Source organism: Monodon monoceros, unplaced genomic scaffold (assembly GCF_005190385.1).
Source record: "Monodon monoceros isolate NGI ecotype Baffin Bay Population unplaced genomic scaffold, NGI_Narwhal_1 Super_Scaffold_18, whole genome shotgun sequence".
Lineage (NCBI taxonomy): Eukaryota > Metazoa > Chordata > Mammalia > Artiodactyla > Monodontidae > Monodon > Monodon monoceros.
The window spans coordinates 178,739,513-178,756,873 of record NW_021703774.1 but is presented as its reverse complement, the minus strand read 5'-3'; the positions used below and the strand labels follow the sequence as shown (position 1 = coordinate 178,756,873).

Genomic DNA, 17,361 nt, shown 5'->3' with positions numbered 1-17,361 from the left:
AGGACTGGCCACTTTCACAGCAGGGGCCACAGGTTCGATCCTTGGTCTGGGAACTAAAATCCCGCTAGCTGCTAGCTGCAAGGTGCGGCCAAAAAAACGAAAAAAAAAAGGAAAAGACAAAGAGGATCTGACCAAGACCCTCGATCACCTTTACCAAATTGCTGTATGTAAAACACTACATCCAACAAATGAAGCAGGGTGGGATCGGAGGCTGCCTCTGACCCAGGGCTGAACCACTCAACAGACAGACTTGAGACCCTAGTACTGCAGAGGTATCAAAACATATGAAGAAGAAATTAGGAAAGAATTTAATAGATCCCAAAGAAAGCATTAATATAACCATCTGGGAATGATCAGTATTTGATTTTCTTACATTTATTTTGTGATGCAGGATCACCCTTGTACTGTCTTTATCTCTAGTGACATGGGATATGAGGCACCAAAATCTTTGCAGTGTTGCCCCTCTCTCGCTCTCATTCACCCGTTTGTTCATATAGGTCCCTCCAGGATGACACACGGTCCCCTGCCGGCCCCCATAGCCTCTGATTGTAAGAGGGACCCTCTCCTTTTAGACTCAAGGTCACAGACAGGAGTGGAAACCCAGATGGCATTTTCATCCTTCTGTGTGATGCAGAACTGAGAACTTCACACCTGGAAACATCCCTCAAGTGGACTGGAGAAAAAGCAGCACAGGTGACACTGAAATAGGTGGGAGACTTCAACTCAAAACAATACTCCAATTTCCCTTGAAACTCTGAGCTGGGCCAGACTAGCGAATGGTTATGGGAGAGGAGGCCATGCAGAGCTGTAGAGGACACACAGGGTGACCCAGAGGGGACTGGACTCTGGGAAGGCACCTTGGTTCCCTTGAAAGAAAGTGAGGCTGCTTCAAAACACAGCTCTACATGCTGCCTGCAGGGGCTGGCATTTTCCATTCCCCCTGAAGGATGGGCTGAAAGAATATGAGCTCAAACTACAGTTATTATTTTAAATTGAGATAAAAATCACCATTTTAAAATGTGCAATTCAATGGCATTTAGTCCATCTGCAGCGATGTGCCACCATCACCCCTATCCAGTTTCAGAACATTTTCATACCCCCACAGAAGGAGCCCCGGGAGCCATGTGTAGTCACTCCCCGTTCCTCCCTCCCTCCTGCCCTAGGAAATCAACGTGTTCTGTCTCGGTAGATTTGCACATTCTGGACATTTCAAATAAATGGAATCACACACTATGTGGCCTTCTGTGTCTGGCTTCTTTCACTGAAGAGAATGTTTTCGACACCAAACTGCAGTTTGAGAAACATGAAGTGGCCAAAAAGAAAATTTTTCAAGTAGCAGCCTGGATGCAGAGAAACATCGACACCATTTCTTTGTGTCCTTTGCAAGCCTGAGGCCTGTGTGTCCAAGAATCGGATGGTGGGAATTTAGCAAAATCACAGTAAGTCTCTCTCCTCTATCCCAATTCCATTTTTAAAAAAGAAGTACATACAGTATTCAGGTGTTAAGAAATATGTCTAAAGTGTGGACTTTAATTGAAAAGGTTAAATTTTCACATCAGAGCCACTGACACAGTGTCAGATTGTTAAATAAGGTGAAATACTAATGATGGGGAAAAAAGAAAACAGAAGAATGGGCTGCTAATGCCTCGGGGCACTTCTCCTGCGCTTGTAACATTCTGTATGTACAGCGAAGAAGCTTCTGGTTCCCCTTCCCAGCCGAAAACTAAGACAGATGACAGGCGCTGTTTCTAGGTTTCTATGGAGACATCTGTGATGTCATAGACTGCTCCCAGGACCCCTTAGGATTTGGAGCTTGGGAAGCTGGTCTTCTCAAGCCTTCTGGCCTGTGCTTGGACCTGCACATCCATGACTGGGGCTGTGTTCCCCTCGACACCCTGCTCCAGACCCGGAGGATAGGTCCAAGTCATCATTCAGGTGGCCAAACTTGGCCCTCTGCTCCACGTTCCCGATGTTACCGATCAGAGCCAGCACGCCCAAGAAGAAAAGCCTGGTGCCCAACTGGATAGAGAAGGGCCTGATCGTCCTACGGCAAGTGGCCAGCCGGAACGAACAGACCCCAGAATGGAAACTTCGCCAAAAAGAGCGCTCCCTCAGCAAGTCAGCTCAGGCCATCAACCGCTACTACAGGAAGATGGTATGGAGTCTCAGGAGAAAGGATGGCCCGGCCACACGCAGGTCATCAGTAGATGACCTGCTTCTCCCACTGGAAGAAAGGCCTTGAGGGTGGGGTCTAATAAGAGCATCCCAAATCAGCTTGGCTGATGGATTACAATGGGTGGATTCTGGGAGTGGATGGAGACTGGGAGAGAAGATGCAGTGTCTGCTATGAGCCTTCCTTAGGGAAGTCTTGAGAAGGAGGGAATGGGGAGGAGAGAAAATAAGGAAGAGAAAGCGCGGGCGGGAAGGTTCAGGCAGGTACCACGCGCTGGGGGAGACTGGAGAGCCACCACACTCCCCAGGGCCCTCCTAAGTGGACTTGACTCTGGGCTCAGCCGACTGCAACTTCTAAAGCAAGGTCCCCACGGCCCTCATCAAGCAGCCAGTTTTCCGGGTGGGGACAGCCCACTGTGGTCGGCACACACGGCAGGCCCTGGTGCTCCGCCAGAAGATGGGAGAGGGGCTTCCCGGGTCCCTCTTCTCCTGCTGGTCTCATTTTCCTGCTCCTCAGAGAGATTTCAACAAGGACACCAGCCCCCAGGACAGCGGCTTCCTGTCTGAAATGGAGGAGCTTTGGCACAAGTTTCTCACACGTCCGGGCTGTCCCCAGTTCAGCACCAGGTCCACGTCCATGACCCACTATGGTGAGCGTGCCCAGCGGGGCCCCACGTGGGCAGCCCCCCCTCCACCCAACCACCCAACCCACCCATCGGAGTCCGGGACCCGGGTCCTGGCACACAGCAGCCTGCGGAGGTGGCCAGAGGGGACGTGTGCAGTGGCCACAACTGCTGCTTCTGAAATTGGCTCTCAGCTGAGGCCAGAGTGGGAGGGGGGAGGGAGGGAAGGAAAGGCCTGTATTTCTGGTCTCCCAGCCCTCTTGCTTCTTCTATGGTCTCACTCACCAAGATTCAATAGAGTTGGGACAGGGGAGGAGAAGGTTGAAGGTTCTGGAAGCTTCAGGAAAGAGGTCCATAGGGCCAAAGGCAGCTCATTAGGGACCAAGCCCTGAAAGGAGCCTTAGCAAGACTCTTGTCTAAGCCTACGTTGCTCTGATATGGATAAGAGGCTCCGAGAGGGCAGCTAAGGTCCCAGCCGTCACCCGAGTGACATCGGTCAGGCCAGGTGTCATCCCAGACCTCCAGCTCCAGGACCTAGGCTACTCCCATTTCCCCACACACGGCATTTTCCTTAGTGGTGTTGACATCGAGGCCGAGTGCCTGCAGCCAGCAACTGGGGTCCTGTCTGTGGATCTCAGGCGGCAGTCAGGCAAAAGTAGGGCCCCGCCCACCCGTCCAGGCTCTAAGCTTCCCTTTCTCAGTGCCAGGGCCTCAGAGAGCAGCCAGCACTCCGGGACTTAGAGGAGGAGCCACTTTTACAGGAGGGAACGGGGCTGCCCTCCAGGGAAGGGAATGCACCAAACTGCAGAGATTAAGTTGCACCTGATCAATTTCAGGTGGACACACCAGTGGTGGTTAGGGGGACAGAATTACGTTTCAATTCAGTTGCAGAGTCCAATCCTATGCATCCGCTGAGAAAACCACCTTGAACCCTCCCCAGCATTTAAAAGGAAAGGAAATACTAGTCTCTGTCCTGAAGGTCTTGGGAAGACTTGGCCTTAGCCGTCATCTGTTGGCACGTTTACCATCCTGCAGGTTCAGCCACGACTCTCGATCTCCCCGAGGACAGGTGCATCAGCTCTGAGACCTGGAAGGTGACTGAGGACCTGCTCTCTGGTCAGGAGGGCTTGGACATGAAGGTGGACGGTGAGGACGGGCCTGCTGGGCACGTGTGACCCATGGGGTTCTCTCCTCGGACCCCAGCCCTGAGGTCCTCTGCCTTCACCTGCAGGGACCCCTGCTCCCCGCAGAGCCACCCGATCATGCCCCATGGAACTCCCTTCCTAGGACCGCCTGCCTGGCCCTATGTACCTTACACAGGCTCCTGGGATGCATCCCTCCTTGATTAGAGGGACCCACATGCACTGTTCCTACAGACAAACACTTTTGTTTATCCAGAGGTGAAATCCACCCCCAGACGTCTCCTTTGCCTGAATTCAAGGAAACTCCTCAAAAGTGTCCCCTGTGCACAGGGCAGAGTCAGGATGTCCCCTCTTGTCCTGACCCCCAGGCTCTGGGAATCTTGAAGGGTGCTTTGATGCCTCTCATACACACTGGGCTGAGTGTAGGGGACGGACAAGGATGTAGAGGAGCCCAGCTGGGCAGGGAAAGGTTTCAGGGGGAATCTTGAAAGGGGGATGTTATGGAAGATCCGGGGCAACTCAGCTGGGGAAGAGTCTGACCGACCCCCCCGCCCCGCCCCGCCTCTTGACAGGCTGCCGGCTTCCCTTTAGTAAGAGTGCCTGCGAGTTCAATTACCTTCGGAAGAAGAGTGAAGCCCAGGTGTTGAGCCCGGCCCCCAGCAACCCGGTCCTAGGGCAGAGCTACCCAAGGAAGTGGGTACCTTGGTACATCTCCGTCATCCACGAGAAGGTACGGCCGAGCGCGGAGCCTGGGCACGGATCCTGGTCCTGGCACCCCGGCTCCACCTCCTGCCCGAGAGGATGCCCGACCCTGGGGGCTCTTGTTCTAGTATCTGTTTGGCTGTGTAAGCAGGTCCCAGACATGGCCTGAACTGACATCCAGACCCCCTCCCATGGCTTCTACGAATCAGATGTTTGACCAGCCTAGGTCCTGCCCATCTTCATCCCTGTGGGGGGGGCAGTTCAGGCTGGCCTGGACGTCACCCACTCTTACACAGCTCCCCCCGTGAGTCAAGACCTTCAACATCCATATATTCTTTAAAATAGTAATAACCAGCTTGATGGGCAATGATCTCCCTACGGGTTGACTCATCGTGGTATCATTTTTTCATACATGTTTATGAGAGGGACTGGCCCATAATTTACCCGCCTTGTCATTCCCTGTTTGCTTTTGGTGTCAGAGTTTTCTGGCCTCATAACAACAACAACAAAAGTTGGAAAGTTTTCGCTCTTTTTCAATTTTCTGGAAGAGTTTGCCTACGGTTGGTGTTACTGCTTTGTTAAATTCTGAAGAATTCATCGTTGAAGCCGTCTGTACCTGGCAATTTCTTACAGGGTTGGTTTTTAAAATAACAAATTCAATTCCTTTTAAGATATTCCAACTTCCTTTTCTCTCGTTTCAGTTTTGGTAAGCGATGTTTTTCTAGGAATGTGCCCATTTCATGTAAATTTTCAAATCTGTGAGCCTAACTCTGTGCACGAGTCTCTTAGTATTATTCCTCCCAAGTCTGGAGAAGATTCCGCAGAACATTTTTGTTCCTGACATCGTTAACTTGTGCCTTCTCTCTTTTTCTCTCCACCAGTCTTATCAATGTTAAAAGTCTTCTTTTAGGGGATTCCCTGGTGGCGCAGTGGTTGGGAGTCTGCCTGCCGATGCAGTGGACACGGGTTCGTGCCCCGGTCTGGGAAGATCCCACATGCCGCGGGGCGGCTGGGCCCGTGAGCCATGGCCGCTGAGCCTGCGCGTCCGGAGCCTGTGCTCCGCATCGGGAGAGGCCATAGCAGTGAGAGGCCCGCGTACCGCAAAAAAAAAGAAAAAAAAAATCTTCTCTTAGAATCAGCTTCATGGGTTGTTTTTTTTTTAACGTTTTTGTTTTAAGCTCGTGAAACTCTAGTGACAATTATGGAAATGTCACACAAAATACTGGGTAGTTGGTGGGCACACAGTGGGGACACACGAGCCATGATAGTGTGGGTTCATGAGTATTCATTTTAGCTTTATTCCCGAAACTGTACCTCTAATTTTATGATAGATTTTACAATTTGTTTTCTTTAGAGTTCACAATTTAAAAAGCATCCATACCATTGGAACAAGCAATTCCACTTTTGGAAAATAGCCTGAGGATATAATCAGATAGCGTCTCACAGGTATACATAAAAGGATGCTCTTTGCAGTGCTGCTAGGAGAAGGAATTCCAGCGGAAGGGCTGCAGGCTGGGCTGCCACCAGGGGCTCACAACATGTCCTCAGGGTCCTCGTTCCCTCACCTCTGTGTTCGTCTGCCCTGTGGTAGGTAGCACCACCTGCAGAAGCAAGGTTGTGCTGTTGCAAAGTTAGCAGCCCCAGAGGAAAGGAGCATCCCCTTCCCGGGAACCATGTCTGGTTTGGACACATGGTGTTTAAATCACCATGGCCTGGGTGAAGAAATGGGATTTCTCCATGACTATTTTATCATAATACTATAAATAATTCCCATATACCCTCCAGATTCCCCGAATGTTAAAATGTTGCCGATTTGCCCTGTCTTCCTCTCCCCCCCTGTACCCCATCTCCCTATATCATCCATTCTTGTCCTGAGTTTTAAAAATTCTCTTCCTGGGCTTCCCTGGTGGCGCAGTGGTTGCGAGTCCGCCTGCTGATGAAGGGGACGCGGGTTCGTGCCCCGGTCTGGGAAGATCCCACGTGCCGCAGAGAGGCTGGGCCCGTGAGCCATGGCCGCTGAGCCTGCACGTCTGGAGCCCGTGCGCCGCAGCGGGAGAGGCCACATCAAAGAGAGGCCCGCGTACAGGAAAAAAAAAAAAAAATTCTCTTCCTGCTATGTTCTTTAGGCTAAATTTCCAGTTCTTTTTCTGAAATCTTGAGATGGATACTTAGATCTTTGATTTTCCATTGTTTCCCCTAATCCATGCATTCGAAGGCTATAAATCTGTCCTTAATCACAGCTTTCTATTCGCCCGTCTTGACGTGTCCAAATGTTTGTTATCATTCAGTTTAAAATATTTTCCAACTTCCTTTGTGACTTCTTCTTGGACTCGTGGACTCCGTGGAAGCCTATCACTTAACTCCTAGTTATCTTTTCCTTCTAGAATTCTGTCTCTGACCCCTTCCCTCTTGCCTGGAGAATCCCCTTTAGTATTTCTCTCAGTTGTTCAGCTCTGCTGGCGACGAATTCTTCCAGTTACTGTTTGTCCAAAAACACCTTTATTTTGTCTTCAGTTTTGAATAATTGAGGGCATGGAGGATTTGAGAGTGGGTGGTTGAGGGGCAGTGGGCCCAGCCCTGACAAGCCCCTTAGAGGTGGCCCTCGGAGGGGGTGCTGGTTAGGTGTCCTCGGTCACACCTGGGGGCTGACCGGGAGCCAGGCCTGGAGATCCCCGGGCAAGGGTGGCCCTTAAGCAGGAGGTGGCTGGGGATGGGGAGTGGGGGGTGCAGGGCAGCAGGCCTGCTCTTCCTGGGCCCGGAGCTGCTGCTCTGCTGAGGGCTGGCGGTGCTGGAGGCGCGTCTGAGTGGCTTGACCGCGCCTGGGGCTGCCCTGTTTCTGCCCAGGACCGGTGCCTGTTTGCACTGGGGAAGGAAGTCCAGCGCCTCTCCGAGCTGGAGGTGCAGGTTCAGAAGAAAGACGAGGAGATCCTGGCTCTCCAGGAGGAGAGGGAGGCCTTGAGAAAGCAGCTGAAATGCCTCCTGAAGAGCAAAAGCCAGGAGGCCTCGCTGAGCGAGGTCATGACGGTGAGCAGAGGCAGGCGCTCCGCGGGCGGCAGTGGCTTGGATTAGCCTGACCTGTTCTGGCTGTGGGGGTTCCGTGTCCTTGCCTGTAACGTCGGGGTGGGCCCCCACCCCTCCCCCAGGTCTGGGGGGCGCCCTGGAGGAGGCGGGTCGAGGTAGGGCTCTGTGTGGCCCAGGGGAGCAGTCGCCGAGTCTGAGAGCTGACTTCTTTCACGTCTGGGGATACAGCCAGTGTTTATGCTGGGTCCTCACGTGAAGTGGGGACTAGAGGCTTCCGACCATCACCGGACCCTCTGGCCGCCGCCAGAAAAGCTACTCAGGCACCGATGGTGGGGGACTGGTGGGCGGGGACAGCAGGAGTCTGGAGACTGCCAGGGCTGCTCCTGGGGGGGGGCGGAGCCAGAAACAATACGGCCCCCCAGGGCTGCCATCTGCACACTGTGGCCCCCTGCCCACCGACAGGGCACCCCTGGCAGGAGGACGCTGGGTCCCCCTTCCAGGAAGACAGGTCTCGGCGGCGCGGCCCCTGGGGGAGCTGAAGGTGCAGACTGAAACCCTGAGGCTCCCACGGGCCTCTTGCAGGAGTGGCCGGCGGAGTCGGCGCCGAAGCTGCAGGGGAGACTGAACACCCTTAGGACCTTCTTCGGAGGCAAGGAGGAGCCGGAGCACAGGCAGCAGGTGCGGGCTGGCCGGGGCCTCCTCTCCCAGGCTGCCCACGCGATGCCCAGGCCACAGGCTCCCACCTGCTGTCCGCACCCGGTGGTCCCCACCCAGGCGAAACCCTCGGCCACACTGGAGGGGAGCAGGGGAGGGGTGATGGGGCAGCTCCTGGAGATGTAGCCCCGGCCCCGCCCCCTGGGGGCCCCCTTCGCAGTGCACCCTCCGCCTCCGTGAATGGCCGAGCCCCTTTCCACAGGGGTCCTGCAGTCCTGCCCAGCATGCCCGTCCCTCCCCCAGATGCAGGGAGAGCACGCCATGACCGACAGAGGCAAGGACCTGGAAGGAGGCAGCTACGAGGAGGAAGAAGGCCTGGAACGGGAGGCCGACCCGGCGGCGGACGAGGGGGCGAGGGCCAGTGCCAGCAGGAAGGGGATTCTGCAGGAGAAGGCGGCAACGGTGGTGGCCGCAGAGGGCGCCGTGGAGGGGGAGGCCGCGGGCGGGAAGAGGGCTGCCTCCATGGCCCACACCTTCACGGGGGAGCTGAGAGCCCAGCTGGAGGGGCATGAAGAGCTGGTCCGGGAGTTCCAGTTCCAGCTCGAGATCACGAGGACAAGACACTCCCTGGCAACAGGTGGGAAGTTGGAGGATGGTGAGGCGGGGCCAGCAGCGAGCATGCCCAGCTCTGTCGGCTTTGCCCTGTGTCCCTCTCAGCCGGGACCATGTGGCGGCAGCACTGGAGTCCCGGGGTGGGAGCCAGCAGCCCTCAGCCTGCAGTCTCAGCCTGGAGCCCCCGGGATGACGCGGTGACCAGCACCCTTTCCTCCCCTCTCACTGTCGCCTCACCCAGGAGCCATCATGTCTTTACAACGACAAGTGGAAATCCAAGAGTCCCAGCTGCAGAGCTTCAAAACGGAGAACGAGGCCTTGCAGAAGGAGCTGCGAGAGCGGAAGCAGCAGCTGCGAGCCATGTCCGACAAGGTGGCAGTGTCCTCCGTCACGTCTCAGGCGTCCTCCCTCGGGGCTCTGGGACCGGTGCCGTCTGTCCCATCCCCCTGACGGAGGCGCTTGACTAGGGAGCTCACAGTGGCAGAGCTGGGGTTCACACCCTGCCCCGCCGTGCTCTGCGCTGCCCTCTGTTCCCAGCTGTCATCTCTGTCTCCTGGGCCACTGGGTTCCTGGCCATTTCTCAAGCGTCTCCTGGCCCCTGGGTCCCAGGGCTGAGACCCCCATGGACCTTAAGGAGATCGCCACTGCAATGAGCCCAGTGCATTGGTGACCTTAGGGATATCGCCAATGCACTGAAGCATTTGTGTTTTTTAATTTAATTTTATATTTTGGCCACGCTGAATGACTTGCAGGATCTTAGTTCCCCGACAGGGATTGAACCCGGGCCCTTGGCAATGAAAGCATGCGTGGAGTCCTAGCCACCGGACCACCAGGGAATTCCCTGAAGCATTTTTAGCTTTTATTTTTATCCAAGTTTTTTGTGCACAAAGCTACACAGCTTAAGGAACCAAACAGTTCCACGGGCTTATTATGCGAAACAGGAGTCTGACCCTTCTCTTTCTCATTTGCCCATCCCCCAAGACAACCGCTTTCAACTCTTCTAGCTGATTCTTGAAGGCTGGCTCTTCGTATCTCGAGATTGCATGCTTACAATGCCCATTCTAGATGTTTCTCCATCTTGGCATCATCTAACGCTTCCCTCTTTCCTCGCTTGCCTCCCCAGCCCGGGAACTCCTCCCCCTCCCTGTACTATTCCATCACAGCGTCAGTGAGTGGACGCTGCATTTACATCATTGAGATGGTTATCAGGTGCACACGCACGTGACCAAAACACACGTTTTGTGAAACAGTATTAAGATCCATAAACCACATTTTAAAGCCGCTGCCATCCACATCTTTTCTCTTTCTTGACCTACTCCCATATTTTCACTGGAGCACATCCTTCAGTAGTTTTTTGAGAAAGATGAGTGAAGGTAAAATTTGGGGGACATCGTAAGGACATTCTGCAAATGTCCTTCTTCTACACATTAATAGAATTTGGTTGGAATAGAATTCCGGTATGGCAAGCACTTTCCCTCAGCAGTGTGAAGGCATTGCTCCACGTGTCCGAGCTTCTAGGGTTCCTGGTGGGAAGCCCAAACTCAGCCTGACTTGTGCTTTCTTACAACTTAGTTTTTGGTGGTGCTTCGTTTCTCTCTGGAAAATTGAAAGATCCTGCCTTTGTCCCTTATGTGCAGAAGCTTCCATAGTTGGGACTTATTAAGGGTCTGTTTTCATTTGTCCTGGGTGCTCAATGGGCAACTGGAAACTTGTGTCCTTCACTTCTAGAATTTTTCTTTGTTTATATAGTTTTTATTTCGTTCTCTCTGTTTCCTCTGAACCCTCCTTCTGGCATCTCCATCAATCGGCCAGTGGACCTCCACTTCTGGTCTCTTTTTTTCCTTCCTGTCTGTTCCCTCCTACCTTTCATCGCTTTGTCTTTCTGTTCTTCTTTTATGAGATTTCCTTAACTTTGGCAACAGCCCTCCTCCTGAGCTTTAATTTTGCTCATTTACAGTTCCCAAGATCTTGCTTTTGCTCTCTGAATGTTCCTCCCCCGCTTTTTTGGAAGCACACTCTCGTTTTGTTTCTCAGTTGCAGTATGTCTCTGACCTCGCTGACAGCGTAAGTGATAATTATGGGTTTTGGCTTCTTGTGCCATTTCTATCTCCTATAAGCTCTTTTTGTAAGTCTGGGTTTGGTTTCTGTTATTCCTGCAAGAATCTTGCTCCAAGGTCAGAGCTGCCTGGAATCTCTGAGCCCCTGAGTGATAATTTTGTGCTTCACGGCAGAGAGCTGGTCTTGGGCGTTTCAGTGGAGAGTTAGTTCAGTGGTCATGTTGTTGGGTCTCTCCTCTTGGTTTGCCCAGATTCTCCTGGAATCTGGGAAACTGGGAAAATTCCTTTCCCGGAAAGTAAAGGCCCAGCTGCCGGTGTTTTAGGACCAAGTCGGGCAGAGGCTGCGGTCTCCACATTCAGCCCCCACAACCTGCGCCTGGAGCTGGGGGTCTCCACCAAGTGAGCCTGGCATCTCCCAGGCCAGAGACCCCCTGCGGCCCCCCGGCATCAAGTCTCCTGCCAGGTGGAAAAGGGGCAGGCGCTCGGCAGCTCCTGGTCAGGGACGAGTCTGCGGCTCCTGGTTTCTGAAACGATGTTCCTCGTCGTGTTGGTTTCCACGTCCAGAACAGCCCAGCACCACCAATTTCTGAGATTTCCAGGGACTCTGACAGCTCTCCCCACTGCTGGCTCTGGAGCCAGCTTCCCAAGTGTGTTTGGTGCCGCCCCTCCTCCCCTCCCTTCCAGCAGAAACCAACCACGGAGCTTTTGTCTTACTGAGGTTCAGGGAGGGGGCTGTCTGGTGTCTCACCCCCAGCCCCTGAGCGAAGCCCCCTCTGCCTTGCAGTTCTCCAACCTCCGGGAAGACAAGAAACACAAGGAGATGATGGGACTGATTGAGAAGGACAACCTTCTCCTCCGACAGGTGCCCGCGGGGTGGTCAGGGGGCAGCTGCAGGCCCGGATGGTGACGGTGGGGGGAGAGGAAGCTGGCAGATCCCTCACCGCTGGGCAGCATCCCATTCAGCAAATCCAGAAGCACAGACACCCACAGGGGTCCCTGCCACGGCCGGGGCCGGGCTGACTTGAAGAGCTCAGGGAGAGGTGGCCGTCTTCAGGGGAAGGAGGCGGGGCAGGTGGGCCTACTGCGCTGTCTCTCCGGCCCCCAGCAAGTGTCAGAGCTGGAGAAGGAACTGGTCAAGCGGGAACGGACCATCTCAGAGTTGGAGGCCAAGGTCAGCCAGCTGCAGGCCCAGGTGAGCCAGAGCCAGGACCATCTGCAGAGGCGGAAGCAGCTGCAGGAGGAGATGCAGAACAAGAATGAGATGATCCAGCGGGCGGAACAGCAGGCCCGCGTGGCCCTGGAGAGCGCCCAGTCCAGGGTACGCCCGGCTCCCCCTCCTGAGGGCCTGCTCCGGGGCCCTCGCCCAGCGCAGCCCAGCGCCGACCCCGGGGACTGTGCACGGGTGCTCTGGCTCACCCCCCACCCCTTGTGTCCAGGAATGCTGGTGGAGGAGGGGGCAAGGGTGCAGTGGGCGTGGCAGCCTTAGATGTAGGAGCCGGAGGGCACCGGGTGTCGGGGCTTTGTCTATGGAGGAGCCCCTTGGGTTGTGCTGTGAAAGGGACCCAGGGGTGTGGGTGGCCAGCCAGGAAGGAGAAGGGCTCTGAGGTGGGAGAGAAGCAGTAATAATAATGCCATCCATGTATAACTTAGAGAGTACTTGCTGTGGGTCAGGTGCTGTTCGGAGCAGTTATTAAGGCATTCAACCCTGTTAACAAAGCTGGGATGTGGCTTTCATGAGTGTCCTCACCTGATATATAGGAACCTGCAGCAGAGAGGGTAAATGGTCTATCTGAGGTCCCAGAGCTGTGTGGACGTGGTGCTAGGGTGTGAAGTGCAGGGTCCCCATTCTGAGATCCCCATTAGATGTGAGCAAACGCATGGGGTGGGGGATTTAGGAGGGACCCGTCAGAGATCTGACTTGATTTAGAATCCAAAACCAGCAAAGGTAAAGCCCCCAAGCGTGCAGGCTTTTGAAATAACATTTTCCCCACTCACCCACCAGGAGTGCCACCTGTAACCAGCCATGTTCTCCGTCCTGTTGGGGCCGGCCTCCTGCTGGCCAGCTGACAGCATCACTGAGCCCCTCCCCCTTGCCTGTTATCTTTTATAAAACTGTGTTTCCCATCCAGCAGCATTCCCAGCTAAATTGCTAGATGGGTGACGGTGTATAGATGGTTCCATTTCTAGTGGGTTTGGTGGAGCCCAGAATGCTGTGTTGAGAAAGATTCTGAGGCTCAGTCTGGGGTCAGCAGGAAGTAGTAGTGCCATGACCGGTGAGTGATGCCTGAGACAGGCCCGGGTGTGGGGCACCGTGGATGGTTGCCCCAGGTGACTACCACCCCTTACCCAGCAGGAGGCACCTCTGGTACAGAGGGCGAGCCCCCATTTCCCTCATGACCCCTGTACCTAGCATGGTGCCTGGCACAGAGCTGGGATTAATCCATGTTGGAAAGAAGGAAAGGAAGCCCTCTGCCCCCTCAAAGTCCAGGGGCTTGTGGCATCCCTGTCCCAGAGGCAAAGTGGACCGACTTGCGTGGCATTAGGCAATGCCACATCTCTCCAGCGTGGCTCTCCCTCAGCATTTCTACATTGGCAGGGCCCCCGGACACTGAGGGTGAGAAGCTGGAGCTGAGCTTGTCACCGTGACTTGGGGGACACTGTCTGAGGGCTTCTGGGGTACAGATCGGAGGAGTTTACCCTGAACTTACTGGGAGGCAGGATTCACTGTCCTCTGTGGAGGTGGGCTGGGGCCCTGAGCACCCACAAGGATGCTGATGGCGGAAAAAGACTAGACAGCCTCAGTGGTCCATTCTGCTTAACGCCTGGTTAACCGTTTAATGCAGATGCCCACAGCATGGAGGAAGGGAGGGCGTACAATGACCAAAGGGGGGCTAACGGAGTCTGCAGGACGTTTTCTGCGCCACTGACAGCCTCCTGGGGGTCAGCAGGAGACTGTGGCTGAAGCTCCTTCAGGGAAGCGGGGGAAGGTCTGGGGGTCATTTGGAGATTTTTGTTGGTTTGTTTTGTTTTTTTGCAGTACGCGGGCCTCTCACTGTTGTGGCCTCTCCCGTTGCGGAGCACAGGCTCCGGACGCGCAGGCTCAGTGGCCATGGCTCACGGGCCCAGCCGCTCCGCGGCATGTGGGATCTTCCCGGACCGGGGCACGAACCCGCGTCCCCTGCATCGGCAGGTGGACTGTCAACCACTGTGCCACCAGGGAAGCCCCGGAGCTTTTGTTTTGTTTTGACCACATGCAGGTTTTGCTTTTTCAATTAAAAACAAACAACAAAAGCTTGGTGTGGTAGAAAGTCGTTGCGCTTTGGTGTTAAGCTTCCTGGGTCCAGGTGGTGATCTGGCACCTTCTAGCTCTAAGGCGACCACGCTGACCTCTCCCACCCTGATTCCATTTCCTAAAGCCAGGAAAAATGAGGCCAGGTCTACCTTCCCTAGAACCTCAGCGAGGTGGCAGGTGTGGAGGATGCTGCCTCCTCCGCTAAAGGCGAGCTTGGTTATTTTCCCTGTGCTCACAGCTCGAAAGACTAAGAAACAAGATCATCCAGGCCACCTTCAACACCATAGGATTCAAGTCCTTGGCCACCGAGATCTCTGACAATGACATCCTGGAAGCCTTGCAGGTATATCCAGCCTCCTTGTCCCCAGGGCCACGTCTCCACGCCAGCGCTCCAGGGTCTGCAGCTGGGGGCAGAGGGGAGAGGCCTGGAAGGGATGCTAGGGACCCCCATTCTTGTCCTGGTGGTGTCACCCTTTTACCGTGACCCCAGAACAGTCCTCTCTCTCTGCTTAGGCAGAGGGGACTAGGTCTCCCTGACGGGTGGCGAGTCCCCGAGCTGCTCTCAGCATTCAGCGCCCAGCAGCAGTTACCGCAAACCCACCAGCGCAGTAGGGAGGGGACCAAACTGCTGGGCCCTGGGCATTTTCCTGCAGCAGGAGCCCATCCCCAGGCTCTGCCCAGCTCAGCCTCCTCCAAGGATGCTACTTTGCAGCTCAGCCTGGCCTCCGCTGGAATCCCTGCTGAGCCAGGAGTCTGGCACGGACCCTCTCCCCGGCCTTGGTCCATGCCAGCTCCTCACTGACAGGCAGAGGCCTCAGAGGGGCAGGGCGGCGAAGGGGAAATAGTGCAGCTTTGGGGCGGCAGGAGTGAATCACCACCTTCTGGACCTTAGCTTCAAAGCTGTGGGCCGGTCACTTGACTTCGCTGAGCCGTAGAGCTTCCCTCTGTACCCGGGACAGCGTGCCTGCCTTCCAGGCACCACGGGGCCCACAGCTCTGGGAGGAAAGCACCTGAAAGACAGGTGCTCCGTGCGGGGCCCCAAGCCTCCTTCGACAGCACAGCCCTAGACCCCAGCAGCTACCCATGACCTGCCACCGGCCCACATTTCCCTGGGGCTTGGTTCCCTTCCTCTGTGAGGTGGGGCGAGGAGTTAATGGTGCTCTTGTAGGGTGGCCACAGTCCTCAGGGCAGAGGGGACCTCTGCATGGGGACCTGGGGAGAGGTCTCTGTTGTTTGGGGCCTGGGGCCTGGTTACTGTTGTTTGTGGGAGGAGAAGAGGGAGGAAGGAGAGAAGGGGGAAGGAGAGAGAAGATGGGAGGGATAGGGGATGGGGGATGGGAGGGAGGGAGGGAGGGGGGAGGGGGATAGGAGGAGTCATCACCATCACCCAGTAGCCAGGGAAAACCCCCTTCCTTTGCCAATGCCCCACACAAACCAGCAATGGGCCAGAGAGAAGGAGGCTGAGGAGGGGCGGGACAGCCTTCCCTGCGCCCAGGACAGAAGGGACTTGAGGTTAAGACTTGACGGCCTCTGAGGTCTCTGGGAGTCTGGGCTCCCAGCAATTCCCAGAGGACTAAGAAGTGCATTTGGGGCAGACTCCAGGGGTGAGCTGACCTGGAGCCGATGGTGGGCATCTCTCCCCAGCTCCGAGTTCTGTGGCTTCACCCCTGTGCCTGGATCAGCCGTGGTGGGAGGGCTTTCAGAACAGAAATTGGCAAATGCTACAAACCAGAGCTTTTTATTTTCTCCTGGAGAACAGGTTGTAAATATTCACCAGCACAGCACTGAGGCAGCGGGCTCTTCTCGGAGAGGGAAGGGTGGTGTCCCAGGAGCCTGCAAGGACTGGGCACACGCTGCTGTATGTCTTTTCTAGAGGATCATCTCAGAGAGAACTGACTACTACAACCAGTTGAAACAGAAGGGGATCAAAGTGCCCCCACTGCAGCAGTCGGAGATCTTATCCCCGACCAGCAAGTCCAAGAAGATAACCTCCAAGTAGGCCCAACTAGGACCCCAGGCGCAGCCAGTCCAGTGGAGGCCAGGACTCAGCCTGGGTGTGCCCTGTGTGCCCCCCCTTCACCTCCGTCAGCCCCCATGGCCTCACCCTTGCGCCCAGATTCAGAATTACACCTGCTGTTGCCCACCGTCTCACCTTCTCCTTCACTAGGACACACAGGGGAGCTTGGGCTACATGGACACCCCCCATTCCAAAACTCACTCGTTGGGGGTCAGCACAGCAGCCTGCACCCCTGGCTCCTTCCTGGGAAGACCCCACGCTGAGCAGGGTGCCTTCTGGTGGTCCCAGGTGTAGGAGGCCTGAGACTGGGCTCCCGTCCACCGCATTCGGTTCAGACCCCAGAGCGGTCCTTCTCTGCCGCACACACCTGCGGCGGTTCCCCTGGCAGGGGCTCCCCAGCTGGGGCACTGTTTTGCTGGTGCGACCCCGTGGAAGAAGATGGGTCGGGCTGCGGCACTTCCGTTCACATCCATCGCTCCTGAGGTGAAAGATCTGCGAGGACAGGCACGCTTGTCAGTGTCCTTCACAGAGACCTGTGCCCGGCACACAAACACGTGCTGAACCTAGTCAGTCCTCGGCCTCTTCTCTTTGCTCTCTACCCTCACCTGTCCACGCATCCTTTCATCCTTTCCTTCGAGCAGCGCCCGCTCGAGCATGGCCACCCCACCCAGGCCTCTGGCCGCTCAGAGCGAGCGGAAGGCCGGCTGGCGGCTGGGGAACCTGATGACTGGGCGCCCCCGAGAACAATCCGGTGTTTCGGTTCTAACCAGGTGCGCTTGCCATCACTCCTCCCCCCACTGAGCCCGCTTCTGCGCTCGAGCCCGGTTCCCGGCGGGGAAGCTGCAACAGTTGCGAGGGGTCTAGGCCCTGGAGAGAGGCGCGCTCTGCGGCTCCTGCGGCCCCGGCGGCCCTTGCTGCCCCTCGCCCCTGCAGCACGCACCTCCTGGAAGGCCTGGGGACCTCCCTCTTGCTCCGCCCCTGCCACGGCCCCGCCCCTCCACCCCTCCACCCCTCCACCAGGCCCCACCCCCGTTCCCGGAGTCCGGCGGCCGCCCACCCACGGCCTCAG

The 17,361-nt window shown here is 55.8% G+C and overlaps 1 protein-coding gene across 1 annotated transcript; it reads left to right on the top strand.

Annotated features, from left to right (window-relative positions):
• The first annotated feature begins 1,969 nt into the window (after positions 1-1,969).
• Positions 1,970-16,274, top strand: CCDC27 (coiled-coil domain containing 27). Its single transcript, XM_029227066.1, has 12 exons — positions 1,970-2,155; positions 2,690-2,822; positions 3,831-3,941; positions 4,510-4,667; positions 7,484-7,663; positions 8,243-8,338; positions 8,618-8,951; positions 9,168-9,298; positions 11,768-11,845; positions 12,089-12,301; positions 14,514-14,618; positions 16,149-16,274. The coding sequence occupies exons 1-12, from the start codon at positions 1,970-1,972 to the stop codon at positions 16,272-16,274; spliced, it is 1,851 nt and encodes a 616-aa protein (XP_029082899.1).
• Positions 16,275-17,361: the final 1,087 nt, after the last annotated feature.

Excerpts from the sequence above, each read along its gene's own strand:
- CCDC27 (XM_029227066.1), top strand. The coding sequence starts at position 1,970 with ATGTTACCGATCAGAGCCAGCACGCCCAAGAAGAAAAGCCTGGTGCCC. Across the intron at positions 9,299-11,767 it reads TGCGAGCCATGTCCGACAAG|TTCTCCAACCTCCGGGAAGA; the intron begins GTGGCAGTGTCC and ends TCTGCCTTGCAG. Across the intron at positions 14,619-16,148 it reads ACATCCTGGAAGCCTTGCAG|AGGATCATCTCAGAGAGAAC; the intron begins GTATATCCAGCC and ends TGTCTTTTCTAG.